The sequence below is a fragment of the Mobula hypostoma genome, chromosome 12 (genome assembly GCF_963921235.1).
Source record: "Mobula hypostoma chromosome 12, sMobHyp1.1, whole genome shotgun sequence".
NCBI classification, from domain to species: Eukaryota; Metazoa; Chordata; class Chondrichthyes; order Myliobatiformes; family Myliobatidae; genus Mobula; species Mobula hypostoma.
Genome location: NC_086108.1, coordinates 82,262,114 through 82,288,369, shown reverse-complemented (window position 1 = coordinate 82,288,369; position 26,256 = coordinate 82,262,114). Strand labels below are relative to the sequence as shown.

The window sequence follows — 26,256 nt, the reverse complement described above, 5'->3', positions numbered from 1 at the left end:
TAAACACGACATATTTGACTGCTACTCTTGTCTGCTGGCCACCCCTACCCCCCCACCCCCAGGTCGGCCGGTCCACAAGAATATTGTCAATAATAAACCGGTCCGCAGTACAAAAAAGGTTGGGGACCCCTGTGCTAGCTGACAAGACTGCCAGGCAAAACTCAAATACTGAGAACCTAGCTGCTCCTCACACAATTCTTTGTTCAAATACTGGGAACCAAGGCCACTAGACATACCCAAACAAGATAAGGATGCTAACAAAAGCTTATTAACTATTGGTCAATTATTTTACTATTTCTTAAGTATTATTGGCTCCTAACACGTAGATTTAATTGTTTGTTAACACCCGAAGTGTATCATACATAATAATTATGATTGGTAGTTATATTTGCAAATGATGGAATTAATTGTTTCATAAAGGTTAACTATAAAAACAGACAATTCTGCACTAACTTCAGAGCAGTTCAGTTCAGAATTGAGGAATGAATGTGATTTTTCAGAGCTCAATTAATGGGCAACAATATACACCCAAAAGAAAATAAATGCGAAAAGACAAAAGATAAGCAGCTTACCACCCACTTTGCAATCTCTGCATTGGCCTGTTTCTTCACAATGGAATATAGTTTTACATCTGCCAGTGCTGCCAAAAAGGACTGGACCAGTCGAGGAATCCAAATCTGTAAAACAGAACAAAAACAACTGCAGCAGGTTAACAGACAGTAAAACAGTTTACACTGGAGGGCAAACTTCTGTCTGAATCATTGCTCAGGAAGTGTGACCACACCATGTTCTTCTGTATAGAGATGCAACGGGAATAGTTTGCGTAAAACTCTGAATTGACTGTCTCCAGTATCTTGCAGAATGTGGTCCATTTCATGGCTTGAGGAATACATTCATTATGTTACTTCCTAATTCTTAATGTATCAAGCCACAGTGTCAGACTCAAGACTTAAAAATAGTCTGAAATCAAAGAGTACCCTGACTATGGCACATGCTTAAACTATGAAGCTCAAGAAGAGAGAAGTCAACAGCAGAACATAAAATCTTCAGTATGGTAGGAAGGTAGTGCAAGGTAGAGATAAGTGGGGCTGTAGATAGCAGTCGCCTCCCATCCTCACGCTCCACTCTCACCTTTTTGCTCCATTTGCTGGTTTTTAAAATCTTTTCTCTTCTCTCTCTTTGCCCGCCTCCATCACTCACCTGCTATACCCTTCGGACTTCACCCCGCCACCTGCTTGTTATCTTATTATGTTATCTTATCTTGTTATCTCTGTCTGCCAATTGCCTCAGAATTCTTTCACGCCAGTCCCCTGTGCCGGCCATCCTGGCTCTGCATTCTCAGCCCCGACGCAACACAAAACATCAACAATTTCTTTCCTCCCACAGATGCTGCTCAAGCACTGACTTCCTCCAGCAGATTGTCCGTTCCTCCAAATTCCAACATCTGCAATCTCGTGTCTCTATTTGGAATTTACTATCCAAGAGGGCAGTGGAGACTCCTATCGAGATTGACAGAATTTTTAGATGTAAAAAGGATCATGAGCTATGGGGGTTGGTGCAGAAAAACTGGCACTAAGGTAGAGGATCATCAATAACATTACTGAACGGCAAAGCGGGCACAAGGGGTAAGTCCCCAAACTTGCTTCCAATACCTGCTTCTACTTTTTTTTAAACATTTCCACAAAATCCTGCCAGGATTAGCGATTCAATATTAGCACCTCTCCCAAACTGAGGCCCTAATTATATTCCATCAGCCGACTAGATTTAAAGAGGATGTCACCTTGCTTGCATGCCCACCACCAGTCCCGAAACAGATTCTCTTTTCTTAGAACAGGGATTAAAGAAAACAAAGCTTAATCGCTTTAATATACAGGAGCTTAACAAACAATTGTCAATCACTGCATTTTATATGACAGCTTTCCAAGATTCATTCAAACATACAGTTGCAGGAAAAAGTTTGCCAGTCCTTTGCAGTTGCCTGGTTTTCTGCATTTGTTATTCATAGAATGTGGTCTGATCTTAGAACATAGAACATAGAATAGTACAGCACAGTACAGGCCACTCGGCCCACAATGTTGCGCCAACCCTCAAACCCTGCCTCCCATATAAGCCCCCACCTTAGATTCCTCCGTATACCTGTCTAGTAGTTTCTTAAACTTCACTAGTGTATCTGCCTCCACCACTGACTCAGGCAGTGCATTCCACGCACCAACCATTCTCTGATTAAAAAACCTTCCTCAAATATCCCCCTTGAACTTCCCACCGCTTACCTTAAAGCCATGTCCTCTTGTATTGAGCAGTGGTGCCCTGGGGAAGAGGCGCTGGCTATCCACTCTATCTATTCCTCTTATTATTTTGTACACCTCTATCATGTCTCCTCTCATCCTCCTTCTCTCCAAAGAGTAAAGCCCTAGCTCCCTTAATCTCTGATCATAATGCATACTTTCTAAGCCAGGCAGCATCCTGGTAAATCTCCTCTGTACCCTTTCCAATGCTTCCACATCCTTCCTATAGTGAGGTGACCAGAACTGGACACAGTACTCCAAGTATGGCCTAACCAGAGTTTTATAGAGCTGCATCATTACATCGTGACTCTTAAACTCTATCCCTTGACTTATGAAAGCTAACACCCCATAAGCTTTCTTAACTACCCTATCCATCTGTGAGGCAACTTTCAAGGATCTGTGGACATGTACTCCGAGATCTCTCTGCTCCTCCACACTACCAAGTATCCTGCCATTTACTTTGTACTCTGCCTTGGCGTTTGTCCTTCCAAAGTGTACCACCTCACACTTATCCGGGTTGAACTCCATCTGCCACTTCTCAGCCCACTTCTGCATCTTATCAATGTCTCTCTGCAATCTTTGACAATCCTCTACACTATCTACAACACCACCAACCTTTGTGTCATCTACAAACTTGCCAACCCACCCTTCTACCCCAACATCCAGGTCGTTAATAAAAATCACGAAAAGTAGAGGTCCCAGAACAGATCCTTGTGGGACACCACTAGTCACAATCCTCCAATCTGAATGTACTCCCTCCACCACCACCCTCTGCCTTCTGCAGGCAAGCCAATTCTGAATCCACCTGGCCAAACTTCCCTGGATCCCATGCCTTCTAACTTTCTGAATAAGCCTACCGTGTGGAACCTTGTCAAATGCCTTACTAAAATCCATATAGATCACATCCACTGCACTACCCTCATCTATATGCCTGGTCACCTCCTCAAAGAACTCTATCAGGCTTGTTAGACACGATCTGCCCTTCACAAAGCCATGCTGACTGTCCCTGATCAGACCATTATTCTCTAAATGCCTATAGATCCTATCTCTAAGAATCTTTTCCTACAGCTTTCCCACCACAGACGTAAGGCTCACTGGTCTATAATTACCCGGGCTATCTCTACTACCTTTTTTGAACAAAGGAACAACATTCGCCTCCCTCCAATCCTCCAGTACCATTCCCATGGACAACGAGAACATAAAGATCCTAGCCAGAGGCTCAGCAATCTCTTCTCTCGCCTCATGGAGCATCCTGGGGAATATTCCATCAGGGCCCGGGGACTTATCTGTCCTAATGTATTTTAACAACTCCAACACCTCCTCTCCCTTAATATCAACATGCTCCAGAACATCAACCTCACTCATATTGTCCTCACCATCATCAAGTTCCCTCTCATTGGTGAATACCGAAGAGAAGTATTCATTGAGGACCTCGCTCACTTCCACAGCCTCCAGGCACATCTTCCCACCTTTATCTCTAATCGGTCCTACCTTCACTCCTGTCATCCTTTTTTTCTTCACATAATTGAAGAATGCCTTGGGGTTTTCCTTTACCCGACTCGCCAAGGCCTTCTCATGCCCCCTTCTTGCTCTTCTCAGCCCCTTCTTAAGCTCCTTTCTTTCTTCCCTATATTCCTCAATAGACCCATCTGATCCTTGCTTCTTAAACCTCATGTATGCTGCCTTCTTCCACCTGACTAGATTTTCCACCTCACTTGTCACCCATGGTTCCTTCACCCTACCATTCTTTATCTTCCTCACCGGGACAAATTTATCCCTTACATCCCGCAAGAGATCTCTAAACATCGACCACATGTCCATAGTACATTTCCCTGCAAAAACATCATCCCAATTCACACCCGCAAGTTCTAGCCTTATAGCCTCATAATTTGCCTTTCCCCAATTAAAAATTTTCCTGTCCTCTTTGATTCTATCCTTTTCCATGATAATTATAAAGGCCAGGGAGCGGTGGTCACTGTCCCCCAGATGCTCACTCACTGAGAGATCTGTGACCTGACCCGGTTCATTACCTAGAACTAGATCTAGTATGGCATAGCCCCTGGTCGGCCTGTCCACATACTGTGACATGAATCCATCCTGGACACACTTAACAAATTCTGCCCCATCTAAACCCTTGGAACTAATCAGGTGCCAATCAATATTAGGGAAGTTAAAGTCATCCATGATAACAACCCTGATATTTTTGCACCTTTCCAAAATCTGCCTCCCAATCTGCTCCTCTGTATCTCTGCTGCTACCAGGGGGCCTATAGAATACCCCCAAGTAGAGTAACTGCTCCCTTCCTGTTCCTGACTTCCACCCAGATTGACTCAAAAGAGGATCCTGCTACATTACCCACCCTTTCTGTAGCTGTAATAGTATCCCTGACCAGTAACGCCACCCCCTCCCCTTTTTCCGCCCTCTCTATCCCTTTTAAAGCACTGAAATCCAGGAATATTGAGAATCCATTCCTGCCCTGGTGCCAGCCAAGTCCCTGTAATGGCCACTACATCATAATTCCATGTATGTATCCAAGCTGTCAGTTCATCACCTTTGTTCCTGATGCTTCTTGCATTGAGGTACACACATTTTAGCCCTTCTACCTCACTGTCTTTACACCGTTTATTCTGCTTCTCTTTCCTCAAAGCCTCTCTGTATGTTAGATCTGGCTTTACTCCATGCACTTCTTTCACTGCTCTATCGCTCTGGGTCCCATCCCCCTCGCAAATTAGTTTAAACCCTCCCGAACCATGCTAGCAAACCTACCTGCAAGGATATTTCTCCCCCTCGAGTTCAGGTGCAACCCATCCAATCTGTACAGGTCTCACCTTCCCCAGAAGAGATCCCAGTGATCTAAAAATCTAAAACCCTGCTCCCTGCACCAACTCCTCAGCCACGCATTCAACTGCCATCTCCTCCAATTCTTACCATCACTGTCACGTAGCACTGGCAGCAATCCTGAGAACGTCACCCTTGAGGTCCTGTTCTTCAGCCTTCTGCCTAATTCCCGAAACTCACACTTCAGGACTTCATCCCTCTTCCTGCCTATGTCGTTGGTCCCAACATGTATCACGACTTCTGGTTGCTTTCCCTCTCGTACCAGGATGTCGTGCACCCGGTCAGAGACATCCCGGACCCTGGCACCCAGGAGGCAACAAACCATGCGGGTGTCCTTCTCACGTCCACAAAATCTCCTGTCTGCTCCCCTGACTATAGAGTCTCCAATGACGACAGCTCTCCTCTTCTCCGTCCCACCCTTCTGCACCAATGGGTCAGACTCAGTGCCGGAGGCCCTGCCACCGTGGCTCACACCTGGTCGGTCGTCCCCGCCAACAGTATCCAGGATGGTAAACTTATTATTCAGGGGAATGGCTACAGGGGTGCTCTGCACTACCTGTCTGCTCACCTTCGCTTTCCCCCCTCTGACTGTCACCCAACGACCTACTTCCGACAGCCTAGGTGTGACTACCTCCCTGTAGCTCTCATCTATGACTGCCTCATTCTCCCTATGAGTCGAAGATCTAAGTCACAATAACAGACAAACACAATCTGCCAAAACTAAGTACAAACAATTGTACTTTTCATGTCTTTAGTAAATACAAAGGACTGACGAAGGGTCTCGGCCTGAAATGTCGACTGTACCTCTTCCTAGAGATGCTGCCTGGCCTGCTGCGTTCACCAGCAACTTTGATGTGTGTTGCTTGAATTTCCAGCAACTGCAGAATTCCTGTTGTTTGCTTTCTTTAGAAGAGCAGGCTCTGTCAGTAATCTGACATTGTGTGCCTTTTTTATAGGGTAGGGCACCTCTACAACCCACACCTCCAATCTCATCTCATTGATTGGAACACGCAACTCCAAATAGCTTTTGTTGAAGGCATTATGCCAGAGGTTCACATACATTTTTGAACCTAGACTGTGGTTGTTTAAATGCTGTACTCAATTTTGACAAGAAGGAGTACAATTGTCTGTGTGTTGGGTTTGTATATTATTGTGACTTAGAAGAAAATCAAACCACCTTTGAGTAATTAACGCAGAAAACCAGGTAATTGCAAAGGGTTCACAAACTTTTTCTTGTAACTGTATATGTGAATAACCTAACAAGGATGGTTAGAATGCAAGTTTCATAATATTATCAGATACAAGCAGAATATGGTTCTGATATAGAAATAGAAAGTAACACAAAAGAAAACTCCAAAATCTAGAAATCACACAAAAGAATTGCTTTTCCAAACTAATCCTATTAAGTTGAATAGATGGTGGAAGATAACTAAACATCAATTTACAACAATGACTGGATAAATACTTTCAAGAAGAGAAAGAATCAGAAGCAATGAGTAAGAGTGGGTTGAATTGCATAGTTCTACAAAAGTGATGGGGCAAGTGGCCTTCTCTCATGCTATATCACTCCAAGCATCCAATAGTATTGATACTCTTGGTTTGAATGGAAAAGCAATCCAAAAGATTAATAACTTTTCTTGTATTTCAATAATAAAAATGTCAATTGAGACAAGTTTGATCAATAATTAATGATTTTCTTTTATTCTTACCAGCAGTTGTACTGTGTCCTTCTTGAATATTTGCAACAACTTATAGAAGATTGCAAAAATCAAAGGGTAGGTGTAGCCTCGTAGCCTTTCTTTCCATTCCCATGTTAAATAACCATACTTGAGAAAGTTAAGAATATCTCTCAAAACAATAATCACCAAAATGTGAGTTATACAAAATTAATTCGGGGCAGCACAGGCCACTCAACCCTTCAAGCCTGGACTGCCATTAATAAGGTTTGATTGTTAACACAAATCCACATTCCCATCAGCCCATGTTAACCTTTCACCTCTGTTTTTGAAGGTAGCTATCTACATTTGATTTAAAATGTTCTAATATTCTGTTTCTCCCTTATCTTTTTTATGAAGATGGTTTCTAAAATTCATGACTCTCAGACAGAAAATGTTGTCTCACCTCTCTTAAATGGGTGACCCCTTATTTTCAAGAAGCTTGGTTTTGCAGAAGGGAAATCAAGTTTGACCAACTTAACAGAAAACAGTACATTTTTTATGGTTGGTAAGATAGAAATGAGCAGTGCACCACAGCAGCCTCAACTTTTCACCATTCGTTTAAATTTCTTTGACGGCACTGAAATTATGATTACTAAATCTGCATGCATTACAAAAGCTAGATATGAAAGACAAAGAGGATGTAATGATTTAGATAGGACAGATGACTAGCAAAGATCTGGCTAAGAACATGTGAAATGTCCATTTTGACAGGAAAAACAAAGAACGTCATTTCAATAGTGAATGACTGCAGGGCAAAAAGGCAGAGAGGGAACTGGTGCACAATTTACAAAAGACTACAATGCACGTACAAGGAGTAGTTGGGAGTGCTAACAAGCATTATTTATTACAAGAGGAAATTACGCAAGAGTATGGAGGTTATTTGGGTTTTGGAAACACCACATCCGAAGTAGCTAGCAGAGTTTTGAAATCTTTATTCACAGAAGAATGTCAATATTTTGGAGGCAATTTAAAGAATATTTACTGAAAGAAAGTATGACCATAAAACATAGGAGCAGAATTCAATCCATCATGACTTATTTATTATCCATCTCGACCTCACTGTCCTGCCTTCTCCCCATAACCTCTGATGCCCTTACCAATCGAGAACCTATCAACCTCCACTTTAATTATACACAATGACTTGGCCTCCACAGCTGCCTGTGACAATGAACTCAAAATTCACCAGCCTCTGGCTAAAGAAATTCCTCCTCATCTCTGTTCTGACGGGATGAATTTCTATTCTGACACTGTGCCCTCTGCTCCTAGACTCCCCCACTATAGAAACATCCCATCCACATCCACCCTATAATCGTCTTAGGAAAGATTGGGTAGTCTAAGCTTCTATCCATTGAGTATGGAAGAGCAAAAGAGAGCCCGAATAAAACCTTTAAGATTCTATGGGATTTTGATGGTAACATTTCAGGATTGAAGGACGTCCATTTAGAACAGAGATGCGGAGAAATTACTTTAGTCAGAGGGTGGTAAATCTGTGGAATTTGTTGCCACTAGTGGCTGTGGAGGCCAAGTTATTGGGTGCATTTAAGGCTGAGATAGATAGGTTCTTGATTGACATGGGGAGAAGGCAGGGGAGTGGGGATGACTGGAAGAATTGGATCAGCCCATGATTGAATGGTGGGCAGACTCGATGGGCCAAATGGCTTACTTCTGCTCCTATATCTTATGGTCTTATGGTTTAAATGTAGAGAGAAAATAAGAAAAATATTTTCTCTTGTGGGAAACTCCTAGAATTAGGTGGTTACTGAATAAAAATAAATGATTGCTGATTAAGACAGAGAGAAAAAATAACCTCATCTCTGAGATTCATGAATTTGGAACTACTTTCCTCAGAGGGCTATGGAGAGCCTTCAAAGCAGAGTCTTTACTTGTATTTACGGCAGTGACAGATAGATACTTGACAAACAAGAGGGTGAAAAGCTAGTGTAGCTAGGTGTAAACATGGACTTGAGGTTACTTTCATATCAGTATTCATATTTTAAATGGCCAAGCATGTTTGAGAAGCCAAATACCCAATTCCCACTTCTAATTTATATGTTTAAATTGACAGAAAGAAACTACATCCAACAAAATAGTGTGCATGGTGTAGTTTTTAATCTTATAAAACAAGCATGGATGGACAAAACACAGCCTAACCAGACCAAAAAATTGGAATATTGTATTAATTTCTGGTCACATCATTATAGAAAGGATGAGAAAGTTTTAGAAAGGGCACAAAGGAGATTTACCAGGATGCTGCTGAGACTACAGGACATGTCTTACAAAGATAGATTGAGCGAACTAGGGCTTTTCTCTTTGGAGCAAGAGGATGAGAAGTAACTTGATAGAAGTGATGAGAGGCATACTGTAGACTGAGTGGATAACCAAAGAGTTCGTCCCAGGCAGAAATGGCTAACACAAGGGGGCATAATTTTAGATGATTAGAGGAAACTGCAGGGAGATTGGCATAAGTTCTTTACATAGTGGTGGGTACATGGAACACTCTGCCAGGGGTAGTCGTAGAGGCAAGTGTATTTGCGGCATTTAAGAAATTCTCAGATACGCACATGGATAATAGAAAAATGGAGGGCTATGTCGGAGGGAGGGGTCAAGAGTAGGTTAAAAGGTCAACATATCATGGGCTGAAGGGCCTGTACTGTGCTGAAACGTTATACCAAATATCTTGTATCCGAAAGAACAGTGAGAACAAAACATAAAAAGTTACTTTTTTTACATTATGTATTTATAGTTTGTAAATACAAAGGATATTTGAAGACCATATTGTGAGCAACTTCGAGTGACTGCCAATACTCATCAGCAACAAAGCTAGTCTGCACCAGAAGGCAGTCCGCAGATCGCAGAGCTATAGACAACATCATTAAATAAGTGTTTGGACCCAATAATCCTGTGCGGGAAATAAAATAACAATTACACAACATTACAAAATAGCAAAATAATTAAGTCAATCCAAGTCCAGATGCAGTTTTCCAAGGAAGACATTTAAAGAGGATCTGGAAGGGCACGGGACCTTTTCATCCAGAGAATCAGAATCAGGTTAATTATCACCAACATGTGACGTGAAATTTGTTAAATTAGCAGCAGCAGTTCAATGCAACACAAAATCTAGCAGAGAGAAAAAAAATAAAAACAAAACATAATAATAAACAAGTAAATCAATTATATATATTGAATAGATTTTTTAAAAGTGCAAAAACAGAAATACTGTATATTAAAAAAAGTGAGGAAGTATCCAAAGCTTCAATGTCCATTTAGGAATCAGATGGTAGAGGGGAAGAAGCTGTTCCTGAATCTCTGAGTGTGTGCCTTCAGGCTTCTGTACCTCCTACCTGATGGTAACAGTGAGAAAAGGGCATGCACTGGGTGCTGGAGGTCTTTAATAATGGACACTGACTTTCCGAGACACCACTCCCTAAAGATGTCCTGGGTACTTTGTAGGCTAGTGCCCAAGATGGAGCTGATTAGATTTACAACCTTCTGCAGCTTCTTTCGATCCTGTGCAGTAGCCCCTCCATACCAGACAGTGATGCAGCCTGTCAGAATGCTCTCCACGGTACAACTATAGAAGTTTTTGATGTATTTGTTGACATGCCAAATCTCTTCAAACTCCTAATAAAGTATAGTCACTGTCTTGCCTTCTTTATAACTACATTGATATGTTGGGACCAGGTTAGATACTCAGAGATCGTGACACCCAGGGACTTGAAACTGCTCACTCTCTCCACTTCTGATCCCTCTATGAGGATTGGTATGTGTTCCTTTGTCTTACCCTTCCTGAAGTCCACAATCAGCTCTTTCATCTTACTGACGTTGAGTGCCAGGTAGATGCTGCGGCAACATTCCACTAGTTGGCATATCTCACTCCTGTACACCCTCTCATCACCACCTTAGATTCTACCAACAATGGTTGTATTGTCAGCAAATTTATAGATGGTATTTGAGCTATGCCTAGCCCCACAGTCATGGGTATGTAGAGAGTAGAGCAGTGGGCTAAGCACACACCCCTGAGATGCACCAGTGTTGATCGTCAGTGAGGAGGAGATGTTATCACCAATCTGCACAGATTGTGGTCTTCTGGTTAGGAAGTCAAGGATCCAATTGCAGAGGGAAGTACAGAGGTCCAGGTTCTGTAACTTCTCAATCAGGATTGTGGGAATGATGGTATTAAATGCAGAGCTAAAGTTGATGAACAGCATCCTGATGTAGGTGTTTATGTCATCCAGGTGGTCTAAAGCCGTGTGGAGAGCCATTGAGATTGCGTCTACAGTTGACCTACTGTAGCCATAGGTAAATTGCAATGGGTCCAGATCCTTACTGAGGCAGGAGTTCAGTCTAGTCATGATCGACCTCTCAAAGCATTTCAACACTGTCGATGTGAGTGCTACCGGGCGATAGTCATTAAGGCAGTTCACGTTATTCTTCTTAGGCACTGGTATAATTGTTGCCTTTTTGAAGCAAGTGGGAACTTCTGCCCGTAGCAGTGAGAGGTTGAAAATGTCCTTGAATACTCCTGCTAGTTGGTTGGCACAGGTATTCAGAGCCTTACCAGGTACTCCACCGGGACCTTCCGCCTTACAAGGGTTCACTCTGTTTAAAGACAGCCTAACATAGGTCTCTGAGACGGAGATCACAGGGTCATCAGGTGCAGCAGGGATCTTCACAGCTGTAGTTGTGTTCTCCCTTTCAAAGTGTGCACAGAAAGTGTCGAGTTAATCTGGTAGTGAAGCATCGCTGCCATTCATGCTATTGGGTTTCGCTTTGTAGCAAGTAATGTCTTGCAGACCCTGCCAGAGTTGCCGTACATCTGATGTCGCCTCCAACCTCGTTCGAAATTGTCTCTTCGCCCTTGAAGTAGCCCTCCGCAAATCATACCGGGTGTTCTGGTACAGGGTTGGGTCGCCAGATCTAGCCTTCAGCAGACAATATACCTCCTGGTTCATCCACGGCCTTTGGTTTGGGACTATACAGTAAGACTTGTAGGCACACACATTCCACACAGGTACTGTGTACCCTGAATGCACTTCATGAGAATGAGTCACTGACAACACCAGGTGAGCAGATGAATTGCCTACAGAAAGCTATGAACCCAGTGATGGAAAATGCCAGAAGATGGGGAATTTGTGAAATTTATTACCAAAGACAGCTGTGGAGGCCAGGTCAATGGGTGTAATTAACGCAGAACTTGATCAGTTCTTGATTGGACAGGGCATCAAAGGTTACAGGGAGAAGACTGAGGAGTGGGGCCGAAGAAGAGGGGGAGAAGGATCAGCCATGATTGAATAGCAGAGCAGACTCGATGGGCCAAATGGCCTAATTCCCCTCCTACGTCTTATGGATTAATAACAAAGGATGTCCACTGGTCAGTGTGGAACTGGTGGACCATTTTCATGCTGTATAACTCTAATGTCCTACTGATCAGCAAAAGTATTCCCCTTTAAACAAAAAAAAGGGACAAAAAGAAAATGTTAAAAAAAACTGCTGATGCAGAAAACACTGAAAGTGCTCATATGGGGAAAGAGAAACAGAGTTACCAGCAGAATTTCCAGCAGAAATTCCTTCATCAGAAGATGGAAAAAGAATGTGGTAGGAAGGATAGATTGAGCAAAGGGAATTACTGACTGGAAAGGAGGCAGGAAATAAGGATCAGCAAAACAAAAGAAAAAGAATTCTATCCAAGACCTTCTTCAAGAGAAGCAACAGTATTAAAGCTGCTGAGTGTTTCCAGCAATATTTTGTTTTATTTCAGATTTCTAGCATCTGCAGATTTTTTGATTATGGTTTACTCTTGAGTTAACTGCGCTTTCTTCTAGGAATGTCAACCTTGGAGTTCTCCCCCATTCTCCAGAAAGATTTCCTTCACCTTCTTCACCCCTGGTGCTTTCTATTTTCAAGTAACTCTTTCTTTTCCTGATGAGACGAAGAACCTGGACTGACTTTGATCACTTTGCACTAGAACGTTTTCGTTTTATTCTAACTCATTCTTGTAGTGTAAAAATGTGCAGGATTTATATTTCTGTTTGTCTTCTGCTTATCTGATGCATTGTGTGGTAATGCTACTACAAATAAGTTTTTCCATTGCATAGCAGTATGAACATTGTACTTGTTCATATGACAATAAACTTGATTTTTTACTTTGCTTGTTTCCAGATCTGCTGCGTTTTCCCAGCACTTGTGTGTTTTCGTTCATAAAAAAAGTAGAACAATACAACTATATTTGAAACAGCATCGCACAACGAATCTATGAACAATCTGTGCACAACAATCGATCTCCATTTTATCAACAGGAACGAATTGCAAAGAGATATGCGAGGCGAATAGCTCTGAACTGGCTGCACAGCCTGTACCTGTTCCCCGCTCCACGTTAGGGCATTCTTTACTATAGAGCGTCGATTTCCTTTTTCTCAACTTGACCGGCTCCGAAGCAGCGGACCGCCGGGCCCGGAAGAAACTGCTCCGGAGTCTCTCCATGCCGACTCTCGCTGCCCCTCAGCACTCCACTCCCCAGTGACCACCTCGTCCTTCAACTTCCGGGCCCACGGCGCAGGTGCAAGGGCTGACCGAGCCGCAGGCTCCGCCCATTGTTTGATTGACGTGTCCGTGAAGCGCGCGCCCGACGCCGAGCTGGGCCCGTTCCGAGTTCGATACTCGATCAGTGCCGTGACCCTTATTTATTATAACCACAAGGTCCCATTGTAACCCATTTAGCGATTATAATTTACTGCACACTTGTGCTCTTTAGTCTTTAAAATAAAACTGCCGACGCGATTCCTGACGTAATTGCCACAGGAGGCTACGTCCAAAGATGCTGCTTGTCGGGTCGCGAGCTCAGATTCTAAATCGGGTTAAATTCCGTTTGACAGCGGCTTGGCTCCGCCTTGGGGAACGTCATTAATCTCGCCGATGTTTTGGACCAATCAGCGGCGTTGTATAGAATGGCACTAAAGGGTGTTTGACTGTAGTGGGGGGTTCGCTGCTGGGGACGGGAGAATTCAGTGGGTAAGTAAGTTGCTTTATTTTGCATTCTCAGAAGCTTCACTAAATGCTTGAAGATTATGGGCAAATGCAACTTTAAAAACTTGATCAATTTAAATTAATGAGTGTGGTTTAGGAATTCCCCAAAATCATTTTCCTTAAATGACAACAATTTTTCCATGCATTCTTCGTCTTAAAATTCTGATTTATGAATTCTGGCAGAAAACTATATTTAATCTGAAACTATATTTCAACTGTTTGCCTATTAGGGTGGCTTTGGAAATGTCTGCTTTGCTTTGTATGTAAATAGACCCATAGCAAACGTATTAGTTTTGTTAAAGTTTACACTTTTGTTAACGGGGCCTGTGAGTATCAATCTTTATGCTTCAACAACTGCCACGAAAAATTGATCCTCTCTGTCTCCTCCACACGTATTCTGACTTGTGCTCTGCAGTGCTCGCCAACTTTACCAGAGTTTCGAACTTGTTCAATGTGTGGTTTTGAGTGTCCTGGTCAAAGCCCTGCTAGACCACGCAGTAATTCCTTGGCTAGTAGATACCTAAGGACGATTATAAGAATAAATTCATAACTGCTTACCATAATGGCACCAAAACACACTATACTCTTAAGGGACAAGGTTAGCCCTCTGATCAGTGCCACGTCACGTGGTTAACTGTAGCAGTATCAGGCAAAACCGGAGTGTGGAAGCTGTGCAATTCAATCTTTGCGCAATGTAGTCAACATTAAACTATTTAAGAAAATTGCAATCACTTGTCAAACAACATGGCCCCAGCTGTATTTGTGACCACGAATCTCATTCCGAATTATTGTCGTTGTCTACTGGTTTATCCCGAAACCATTAAGTCCACAGTATTCATATATAACTTTAAACAGCTGTTCATTATTCGCAAGGAGAAGAATAGACTCACTTACTAAACAATCGTTCAGTCACGCTTGCACATTTCGCATCTGTGCCCTGCCAGCCAGTCAATCATCATAGTAGCAATAACTAGCATCATCCAAACATTGCACCACACTTGGCAGGTCAGATGTGGGATGTTATCGAATGGGGAATTGTGATAGCTGTTACTAATATCACACTTGAATGACTCCTTTGTGAGAGAAAGCTTTTCTAGTTTGCATTTCCTCCATTATGTCGCTGTGACTCTACGGCAGGTAGTAAGATCTATGCCTGTATCATGGCAGGTTGTGAAGCCATCTACCATAAATCTGGTCATCCATTCGAGTGATTACTTTGGGTCTCTTTCAGAACGGTACGGGGAAAGAAGTGTTTCAGCATGCTAATGGTCTGCGCTTTCATATTTATATGGTAGTGAGATTTTCATTGTATGCAGTTGAGTCTGAACTGTGGGCCAGTGTTAGTAGCCGTGTTATGGGTGAGGTGCCATGGTGCTCACATTACAGCTTGCACTGTGCAGTGACTGCAGTGCTGCATCTGCATGCAGAGACCCTCTGCTCCATAGCAAAGCCTGCAATCCCGGCAAAATCGTGAGCCCTCTCCACCCCCAAACTCTTAAATAACAGTGAATGAAATGTCGTTCTCATGAATCACTGTTGGAGGCCTCTGCACTCCAGTGATCTCTCTCTGTGGCATGTCGAAGTGCTGGGTTATGGACTGTAGTTTTTGATGGATTATAGTTCACGGTCCTTGGTGGGGGAGGGAGTTCTGATACTTCCTGATGGAGCAAGAGGGGGGCAGGGAGGGTTGATGCTTTGCTGCTGCTTGTTGTGGGGCTTTGAGTTTCTAACATTTTTTTGTCATTCATTCTCTGGTGTTTTCTTCTGTTTTCATGGATGTCTGTGAAGAGTAAGAATTTCAGGTTGTATACCATACACATTCTCTGGTTTTACAGTGGTATGCAAAGGTTTGGGCACCCCTGGTCAAAATTTCTGTTACTGTGAAAAGTTAAGTGAGTAGAAGATGAACTGATCTCCAAAAGTCATGAAGTTAAAGATAAAACATTCTTTTCAACATTTTAAGCAAGATTAGATATTATGAAAAAAGAAAAGGAGCACCGTGCAAAAGTTGGGCACCCCAAGAGATTTGAGCTCTCAGATAACTTTTACCAAGGTCTCAGACCTTAATTAGCTTGTTAGGGCTATGGCTTATTCACAATCATTGTTAGGAAAGGCCAGGTGATGCAAATTTCAAAGCTTTATAAATACCCTGACTCCTCAAACCTTGTCCCAACAATCAGCAGCATGGGCTCCTCTAAGCAGCTGCCTAGCACTCTGAGAATTAAAATAGTTGATGCCCACAAAGCAGGAGAAGGCTATAAGAAGATAGCAAAGTGTTTTCAGGTAGCCGTTTCCTCAGTTCGTAATGTAATTAAGAAATGGCAGTTAACAGGAACGGTGGGTGTCAAGTTGAGTTCTGGAAGACCAAAAAAACTTTCCCAGAGAACTGCTCATAGGATTGCTAGAAAGGCAAATCAAAACCCCCGTTTGACTGCAAAAGACTTTCAGGAAGATTTATTAGACTCTGGAGTACGGTTCTACTGTGCAATGACACCTGCACAAATATGACCTTCATGGAAGAGTCATCAGAAGGAAATGTTTCCTGTGTCCTCACCACAAAATTCAGCATCAGAAGTTTGCAAAGGAACACCTAAACAAGCCTGATGCATTTTGGAAACAAGTCCTGTGGACTGATGAAGTTAAAATTGAACTTTTGGGCCGCAATGAGCAAAGGTATGTTTGGAGAAAAAAGGTGCAGAACTTCATGAAAAGAACCCCTCTCCAACTGTTAAGCACGGGGGTGGATCGATCATGCTTTGGGCTTGTGTTGCAGCCAGTGGCACAGGGAATATTTTACAGGTAGAGGGAAGAATTAATTCAATTAAATACCAGCAAATTCTGGAAGCAAACATCACACAGTCTGTATATATATAAAAAAAGCTGAAGATGAAAAGAGGATGGCTTCTACAAAAGGATAATAATAAACACACCTCAAAATCCACAATGGACTACCTCAAGAGGCGCAAGCTGAAGGTTTTGCCATGGCCCTCACAGTCCCCCGACCTAAACATCATCAAAAATCTGTGGACAGACCTCAAAAGAGCAGAGCATGCAAGACGGCTCAAGAATCTCACAGAACCAGAAGGTTTTTGCAAGGAAGAATGGGCGAAAATCCCCCAAACAAGAATTGAAAGACTCTTAGCTGGCTACAAAAAGCGTTTACAAGCTGTGATACCTGCCAAAGGGGGTGTTACTAAGTACTGACCATGCAGGGTGCCCAAAATTTTGCTTCGGGTCCTTTTCCTTTTTTGTTATTTTGAAACTGTAAAAGATGGAAATAAAAAAGTAATCTTGCTTAAAATGTTAAAGAAATGTGTCATCTTTAACTTTATGCCTTTTGGAAATCAGTTCATCTTTTACTCATTTAGCTATTCACAGTAACAGAAATTTTGACCGGGGTGCCCAAACCTTTGCAAGCCACTGTAAATGGAACCATTGAACCATTGACCAATGAACCTTTCGTAAAAGAATAGCAAACTAGCAAATATTGCAATTACCTCTCTCCTGTTGATCTTTGCATTGTTGGAAAACACTAAACACATGTATAATTACACTAATAGCTGAAAGAAATGTAATTGCAACTAACCAGTATGTAGTTACTTATCACTTTGATTCCAAATTGCTATGGTCACCTCACTAAAGTCACATTGAGTGAACAATGACGGAAATGGCATCAATTCAACTTGCTTTGTGTACTGTGCTGTTCACTACATATAAACACTTATTACTATGGTAGGTATGCACTGTGATTTTCCACACAAACGTGTCTGGGTGCCATATATCTATTTTGAAACACAAGAGCTTCTATTACATAGAAGCTGAACATCTTTAGGTTTCACCCATGTAGATTTAACAGAATCTGAAAAACTAAAATGGGTGTATTTGGCTATCCTAATTTCAAAATTGAAAGATTACTGAGCTGGATTGAATAAAAAGGCTTAATACAAATATGAAGAAAGCATAATGCAGCAATGTTTAATACTCTTGCAAATAAACTGTTAAAAGTAATCAAAGTTTAAAGCCAGGAAACAACTGGCAATATTTAAATTGGGCACTGTCTGAGGGAAGGAGAGTTTTAGATCTGGCTTCTCAGCAAGTTTTTTTAAGGGCAGAATGTAGTCAATTGGAATTTGTGGCATGGAGTTTTGGACATTATTGTCCTTGGTGCATACTAAGTGTGGAAGGAAGTTTCATGAATCCTGGGTGGAAGTAGGACAGAGATAGCTATGTCATGCTGCAGTGAATTCAGACTGTCAAGATTGGGATAGTATGAAAAGTTTGTAACTGAGTTTAGGGTGAAAAAAAATGCCATAGTTGTGAACAACCTTGGACTTGGAGACCAGTCTTGCTTTGTGAAACCAAACTATTTGTCCTCAACTGAAATGGAACTGGGGTCAATCCCACTGCTATAGTTCAGGGCAGTTGCCAATGCCTGAATGACTCCCCTAGCAAATGTGTATTCTGCCTTCTGCTAAACATAGTTTATTAGAGATCATTATCTTGCGCACAATTTGGTTTTCTTTCTACAAGGCTTTTCCAGATATTTCTTTTGGAACTCAATGTAGATTTCGCTCAGCTCTGCCTTTTGATGTCAACTGTGCCAATCGCCATGGCTACCAATGGAGAGGCTACAACACTTGCAAAACTTCTGCACCTGATCTTCCTGGCCACGTTCTGGGGGATGCAGATTTGGGTGACATTTGTATCTGGTAGGTCTCTTTCCTCTTTGCCATGCTAACTCTTTTCTAGAACTGTTGCCATTAACAGGCAGATTTCCAGCAACAGGAAAGGTTTAGATGACACGAGACCTATCATCAATAATACTGTGTGAGAACCTTCACTACAGAGGGTCCAAGTGTAAAAGAAAACAGTTCACCATCATCTTCTCAGGAACTTTTTTCCATTCACTTTTCAGGATCAGGGTTCTACTAGCTCTATTTCCATTAACTACCCATACCTAGCTACTTGAAGATGGTGGTGAACTTCTCTGTTATTGTTCAGGTGTAGACATTCCTACTATGCTGGTGTATTTTGGTTCAGCGAAGAAGGAACAGCAAAATAACTTTAGGACAGTGTGTAACCTGACGGAAGGTGCAAAGATGATGAGTTCTTGGGTCATTGCACAGCACTCAGTGTTATATCTCAATGCACGGAGTATAAGAAATAAAGTGAATTGTTGCACTATTACAGATCGTCAGGTATGATGTAGCCATTACTGAATCATGGCTGAAGGATGTTTGTAGTTAGGAGCTGAATGTCCTAGATTACACATTGTATGGGAGAGATAGGAAGCTAGGCAGAGGGGGTTTGTTGAATGCCTATGAGATGGCTTTTTAGAGCAGTTTGTTGTTGAGCCTACTCGGGGATCGACTATACTGGATTGGGTGTTATGTAATGAACCGGGGGTGATCAGGGAGCTTAAGGTAAAAGAACCCTTAGGAGGCACTGATTACAATATGATTGAGTTCAACTTGAAATTTGATGGGGAGAAAGTAAAGTCTGACAAGGCAGTATTTCAGTGGAGTAAAGGAAAATACAGTGGTATGAGAGGGGAGTTGGCCCAAGTAAATTGGAAGGAGATGCTGACAGGGATGACAGCAGAGCAGTATTGGTGTGAGTTTCTGAGAAAAATGATGAAGGTGCAGGATAGATGTATTCCAAAAATGAAAAAATATTCAAATAACAAAATAGTACAACTGCGGCTGACGAGGAAAGTCAACGCTAATGTAAAAGCAAAAGAGAGGGCATACAACAAAGCAAAAATTAGCAGGAAGATGGAGGATTGTGAAGCCTTTAAAAACCTGTAGAAAGCAACTAAAAGAATCATTAGGAGGGAAAAGATGAAATATGAAAGCAAACTGGCAAACAATAGCAAATTGGATCACAAAAGATTTTTTCAAGAATGTAAAAACTAAAAGAGATGAGAGTAGATATAGGATCATAGAAAATGAGACTGGAGAAATAATAACGGGGGACAAGTAGATGGCAGATGAACTAAATGAGTGTTTTGCATCAGTCTTTACTATACTAGCAGTGTGCCAGATGATGAAGGGTGTGAGGGAAGAGAAGTGCAGTTACTATTACAAGGGAGAGGTTGCTCAAAAAGCTGAAAGACCCAAAGGTACATAAGTCACCCAGACCAGATGAACTGCACCCTAGGATTCTGAAAGAGGTAGCGGTAGAGATTGTAGAGGCATTCGTAATGATCTTTCAAAAATAATTAGACTCCGATATGATGCCAGAGGACTGGAAAATTGCAAATGTCACACCACTCTTTAACAAAGGAGGAAGGCAGCAGAAAGGAAATTATAGACCAGTTAGCCTGACTTAAGTGGTTGGCAAGATGTTGGAGTCAATTGTTAAGAATGAGGTTGTGGAGTACTTGGTGACTGAAAACAAGATAGGACAAAGTCAGCATGGTTTTCTAAAGGGAAAATCTTGCCTGACAACCTGATGGAATTCTTTGAGGAGATTACAGGTAGGATAGATAAAGGAGATGCAGTGGATATTGTATATTTATTCCAAAGGCCTTTGACAAGGTGCCACATGTGAAGCTGCTTGCCAAGTTAAGAGCCCATGGTATTACAGGAAAACCACTGGCATGATTAGATCATTGGCTGATTGATAGGAGGCAGTGAGTGGGAATAAAAAATTCCTTTTCTGGTTGGCTGCCAGTGACTAGTGGTGTTCCCCAGGGGTCAGTGTTGGGACAGCTTTTTATGCTGTATATCAATGATTTAGATGATGGAATAGATAGCTTTGTTGCCAAGTTTGCAGATGATATCAAGATTGGTGGAGGGGCAGGTAGTGTTGAGGAAACAGATAGGCCACAGAAGGACTTGAACAGATTTGGAGAATGGGCAAGAAAATGGCAAATGAAATAAGATGTTGGAAAATGCATGGTCATGCACTTTGGTAGAAGAAATAAATGTGCAGACTTTTTTCTTAACAGGGAGAAAATCTAAAATCTGAGATGTAAAGAGACTTGGGAGTCTTTGTGTAGAACACCCTAAAGGTTAACTTGCAGGAAGTGTGGTGAGGAAGGCAAATGCAATTTTAGCATTCATTTCAAGAGGTCTAGAATACAAGAGCAGGGATGTGATGCTGAGGCTTTATAAGGCACTGATGAGGCCTTGCCTTGAGTATTGTAAACAGTTTTGGGCTCCTTATCTAAAAGATGTGCTGGCATTGGAGAGGGTTCAGAGGAGGTTCACAAGGATGATTTCGGGAATGAAAGGGTTATCATGAGGAACGTTTGATGGCTTTAGGCCTTTACTCACTGGAATTTAGAAGGATGGGGGGGGGGGAGAATCTCATTGAAAACTCTCGAATATTGAAAGGCCTAGACAGGGTAGATGTGGAAAGCATGTTTCCCCTGGTGGGGGAGTCTAGGATGAGAGGGCACAGCCTCAGGATAGAGGGGCATCCATTTAAGACAGAGATGTGGACAAATTTCTTTAGTCAGAGGGTGGTGGATTTGTTGAATTTGTTGCCACAGCTGTGGAGGTGGGTGTATTTAAGGCAGAGATTGATTGGTTCTTGATTGGACACGGCATAAAAGGTTGTGGTGAGAAGGCCTGGGAGTGGAGCTGAGGAGGAGATAAAAGGATCAGCTATGATTGAACTGCAGAGCAGATTCGATGGACCAAATGGCCTAATTCTGCTCCTATGTCTTATGGTCTTATCTTTCTTTGTAGAAGCTGTCAGAATCGCCAATGTGAGATACTGCAGTGTATTTTGTAGACAGTGTACACTACATCCACTATGTTCCAATCAAAGCTTGAGTTTTTAATGGGATACCAATCAAGTGGACTGTTTTGTCTTGAATGGTGCTGAATTTATTAAGTTCTGTGGGACTGTTCTTATCCAGACAAGGGGAAGGTGTCAGAATCAAAATGATGAAGAGTCTTTGACCTAAAATGGTAATTCTGTTCCTCTTTCCACAACGCTGCCTGACCTGCTGAATGTTTCTAGTATTTTCTGTTTGTATTTGAGAGGATGTACTGTTTAAATGACAAAAAAGGTACTTTCAAAAGTATATGCTGGAAGAAATCAGACTTCTGGAAATTACCAAACCTGCACAAAGTCTAAATGGTGAAATAAAAAAGTTTCTGCTCACCTTGGACATATTGGTGTCCAACATGAGTACTTAAGCCTGAACAGAAACCTGACCAAAGGAATTTTTTTTGAAAACAACTGTGACCACTATGGCAAGACCTGCAAGTCTGACATTGGTGTCTAAAGCCTCATATTCATTGCCATTTGATCAGAATAGCTTCAATATCTACTGTAACTTGGTAATCACTGGATGCTTAAAGTAATTATCTGATGCACTTTGATATAAAGCTTTGCCTTACTACTAACTCCTGTGGAAACAATTATTCTATATAAATCAGATTTAAACAGAAATGGATATAAAGAAATGGAATTTAAATGCAGACATTAAGAAAATTGCCCTTGTATGTACTTGTTCACTTGATGTTAATAAGGTTCTTTTTATTGAAAATTATTTGTTGCCTTTTTACTAGTTCTGACAAAGGATCAGTGATCTCTTTCCATAGATGCTGCCTGACAGTTTTTTTTTCTCTAGCATCTTTTCTTGGTTTAGTTGCACATTTTCAGCATCTGCATTTTGTTTTAATTTTTATTCAAATAAGTTTACCAGATTAGAAGAAACCATTCACAAGTTAACCACAACTATAATGTAAAATCCCCTCCCTTTCAGTAGAACATTCAACAACTGCTTCTCAGAGGGGGAAAAAAAAACTCTGTTTGAAAACAGCATATCTGTTCTTTAATCTCAAAGATCCAGGAATATGCTTCTTTTCCCCAAATCTGGATCTAGCTGCCACACCATCACAATTACATGTTATACTTGCAGTAAATCAATCATTAACATTTTAACTGTATTGAGGTATCACCTTTGACTTACTTTGAGTTCCTTATGGCCCAGCAAAGTTTCATTTGCCTGCAATTTGTGGTCCTCCATATCTGGCCAAAATTTCTAACATTAACATATCTTCCTGTCTGGAATTCCCTCCAGTCTCCAGCACCCCCTCAAGTGCGTAGCCCTATAATTTACATTTTAATTATTACTAAGAGCCCCTGAGTTCTCTTGTAATTTGTTCTTATCGTCTTTTGTTGATTCCAGGCCAAAATATTTCTCATGCACTTGTAGCTGATTTTAAAATGGGGAGGGGGGAAATCTGTCTTTTGTGTGGGAAAGAAAGCCCAGGTCAGCTCACTGCATTGCATGTGCAACCAAGCCGACATATCAAACCAGCTAACTCAGTGTTTCCCATTATTACTATGTTAATAGTAGCAGGGCAGGTTGGGCCATGGGTAAGCTTTTGAAATGGGGAAGAAATGATTCAGGAATCTACCAGAATTCATTCAATATTGGTTATTGTGTGTTTTAAGGCCAGCAGAAAGAGGGGTTTGTGCTGGTTCTGTTGCAAAGACTATCCTTTCTCCAAACTAAATGAGTTTGCATCTGCTGACTTGATTGCACACCATATTAAAATGGCTACACTCTGTTTAGAATTCAACTCGAGGAATGTGGTGCCTTGATGTGGTTATTTCCCATCTAGAAATAACTACCCCACAACCAGTTTAATATTGACATCAAAACAAACCCATGGTGCTAAGCTAAATTAATTTTTGGTTGTTATTGCAAAGCTGTCCTAGTTGACATGCATAATTGAATTTTTGTTAGTTCATTAGTATTGAAGGTGGAGGGTATTTGTGCTTTATGGGTGTAATGTATTCTGTTTACATTTGCAATAGATTTTTACTTTTTTTCTCTTTAGAGGAGGGAATGGGGACTCCCCTTCCTCTATAAGCAATAGTTTATTTTGTAAAATTCTCCTCAACATCAGTATCATTGTTTTTGTTTTGCAGGTTTTATCATGGGCAGCAATCTCACCAGACACACATTTGGCTTCATCCAGAGCAAACTCTTTCCATCCTACTTTCATCTCGGATCTGCCTGTGCTTTCTTTAACTTAATGATCTTTGCAATCCATCATCCCAGTGAGCAGTTAAATCCAGAGGAGACATTTCAGGTACCATGCACAGTGATAATCATTGCATAAGAAATTTGGAATGAACTGAAGTAAAGACAGCTAGTAATAGGGAAAGTGTCGACAGGGACACCTTCTGATCTTGTAGAGATGGTGCTTGCATTCTGTCCTTTTTTCTGAATTTGAATTGTACATAAAGGCATATAACATCTTTTATACAGGCTGTGTAACATTGAACCATATGTGGGTGTTAAAGGATTGAAGCTCATTTTCTTGCACATATGGAAATGATCCTCCCCTGTATGCATTTAACTGAGATGACCTCAGTCACAGGCAATTGTTTTAACACAACTTGCTGTAGTTGCAAAGCTCTCCTGTATCTAATTGTATCACAAAGTCGAGTTGGGATGCGCAAGTTCAAATTGGAAGATTTCTGTTGAATTTCTTGACCAGAGGTCAGCACGTCATTTATAACTTTTTTCCCTAGATCTTCTGCAGAATCCTTTTCTGCAGTTGACTTGAGAGGACTAGGAAAGGATGTACAGGCTGTCATTCTAGCCTAGGTTTTGAGACATTGTGCTTCCTTAAACAATAAGTGGATGGTTTGTTTTTATGTCAACTGCAATAATCATAATATGAACTGTTAACTATAATGGCTGTTCACTTGCACAGGTGCTTGTTATATGAACTCAAGCTATGCAGATGCCTGGCACGTTCTTGGTCTATTTTGAAAAAGATGTAATAACCTAAAAAGTGGATATTAGCTGGCATAGTTAGTTGGAGGTGCTATTTAATTCACCATCCTTGCTAATGTAACTTTAAGTGAGATGCCTTTGCTAATTTCATGAATTTGTAATAACCATTAACCCACAGTAGAAAATGCCCTTCACTAAATTGACAGCAGTGTAGGAACAATCTTGAGTAAGATTTTCAGCAGTGCTGATTCAAAACATTTATGTATTTTTTGCAGATTATAACTTTATTCATTTGTGTTACTTTTGCTGCACTCAATGCTCAATGGTTTGGGCAGATAACTTCTGAAATCATGACTGACATGCATCTGATTGAAAGGAGCTGTGGGCTCGGACAGGATATTGGATTGTCTACCAACAGAGAGGCCTATAACCAGTTGAAAGAGAGTAAACCCAAATACAAGGAACTTGCAAAGCAACTTGCAATGTATCACAATGCCTCCTCTTTATGTAACCTGTGCTGTCTCATTTGTAATGGGATAAGTTTGTACTACATAGCAACCAATTTATCCACATTATAAAGATGGTAAGAATAAAATAATTGAAATGATGTCATATAAAGGTTATTTTTGAACCAGAATGTGAGGTGTAAGACACTTCGTATTGTTGCTTGGTGAGCAGTAAACCAAATGCACCTTTTGCACACTTATGGAGTAAGTGTCAACAGCACCACCTAGAGTAGGTAATCACACAAATTAAAGAAATCGACATTTTTTTATCTCCATATATCTTACTGGTTATAGGACAGTTAGGATTATTTGAGGTGGTGGAACTTCTGTCCATCTTTATCCTTGCTTGGCTAATACATATTGACTTTAATTCTTCCTACTTTCAATTTAATGGGACTAGGCAAGCAGTGATAAACCCACTTGGGCCATGCTAGAGAATTCCTTCACTATATGTTAGAACTTTCTCATGAACTGTTATAAGTGTCTATGTACACTGGTGACCAATATATAAAGCTGGAAATTTTCAAATAGAAAGTTAGACTATTTGATTAGAATAGTTCATATGTAATATGGTACTGGAAGAAACTACAGTGGTCCATCTGGTTAGGCCTTAATAAAACATTGTTGGCTATTGACATTGGCATCAGCACTATGTGGTAGCTACAATTTGAAAAATGTACTGTACAATTATCTATTCCACATGTTCTGCATAGGTCAACTTGTACAGTTTTTAAATCATTTAAAATTATGTATAATGAATACAATTTACCTGTTTTTCTGTTTATTTGAATAAAAATTCAGTTATAAGGTGTGGTGCATGGAAAGATTTACTGTTGTACATATTTTACATTGTTTACCCACATGATATATAATTTTGATATTGCTTCAGTTACACAAGTGTGGCAGATTGGTTTATACAGCAGGTCTATGAATGAGGTTTATCTTTTTTGGTAACACTGCAAAGGTAGGAGTCAGATTTGGAGGATGGTGCAGCACAAAAATAGGCTTTTCATCCCATTTTTGAAGATAAATTCTGCTAGTTGCCTCCTTGCAATTTAAATATTCATCAAACTCACTATTCAATGTCCAGCCAGGTAACCTTACATTAGAACTGTTATGACACAATATACTATTATCAAACTTAATGTTAGCATTGCTTTTTTTTTTCT

The 26,256-nt window shown here is 41.1% G+C and overlaps 2 protein-coding genes across 4 annotated transcripts in view; one reads left to right on the top strand and one right to left on the bottom strand.

The window, feature by feature from the left end:
• Positions 1 to 13,662, bottom strand: part of pigb (phosphatidylinositol glycan anchor biosynthesis, class B) — a 40,984-nt gene extending 27,322 nt beyond the window's left edge. The window contains exons 1-4 of the mRNA XM_063064514.1: positions 13,198 to 13,662; positions 9,609 to 9,740; positions 6,833 to 6,954; positions 573 to 677 (exon numbers count right to left, since the gene is read on the bottom strand). Of these exons, the coding sequence (XP_062920584.1) occupies positions 573 to 677; positions 6,833 to 6,954; positions 9,609 to 9,740; positions 13,198 to 13,321 (483 nt within the window). The 5' untranslated portion in view covers positions 13,322 to 13,662. The remainder of the gene's footprint in view (positions 1 to 572; positions 678 to 6,832; positions 6,955 to 9,608; positions 9,741 to 13,197) is intronic.
• A 124-nt stretch (positions 13,663 to 13,786) lies between these two features.
• si:ch211-121a2.4 (transmembrane protein 205) lies at positions 13,787 to 26,256 on the top strand. 3 transcript variants are annotated; one of them, XM_063064520.1, is made up of 4 exons: positions 13,787 to 13,853; positions 18,430 to 18,573; positions 23,765 to 23,928; positions 24,857 to 26,256. In XM_063064520.1, the coding sequence occupies exons 2-4, from the start codon at positions 18,453 to 18,455 to the stop codon at positions 25,157 to 25,159; spliced, it is 588 nt and encodes a 195-aa protein (XP_062920590.1). In that variant the 5' UTR covers positions 13,787 to 13,853; positions 18,430 to 18,452; the 3' UTR covers positions 25,160 to 26,256. The 3 variants fall into 3 exon arrangements, with proteins under 3 accessions (XP_062920590.1, XP_062920588.1, XP_062920589.1); XM_063064518.1 differs by having other exon boundaries at positions 13,788 to 13,849; XM_063064519.1 differs by having other exon boundaries at positions 13,807 to 13,849; positions 18,395 to 18,573.

Excerpts from the sequence above, each read along its gene's own strand:
- si:ch211-121a2.4 (XM_063064520.1), top strand. The coding sequence starts at position 18,453 with ATGTCAACTGTGCCAATCGCCATGGCTACCAATGGAGAGGCTACAACA. Across the intron at positions 18,574-23,764 it reads TTGGGTGACATTTGTATCTG|GTTTTATCATGGGCAGCAAT; the intron begins GTAGGTCTCTTT and ends TTTGTTTTGCAG. Across the intron at positions 23,929-24,856 it reads ATCCAGAGGAGACATTTCAG|ATTATAACTTTATTCATTTG; the intron begins GTACCATGCACA and ends TATTTTTTGCAG.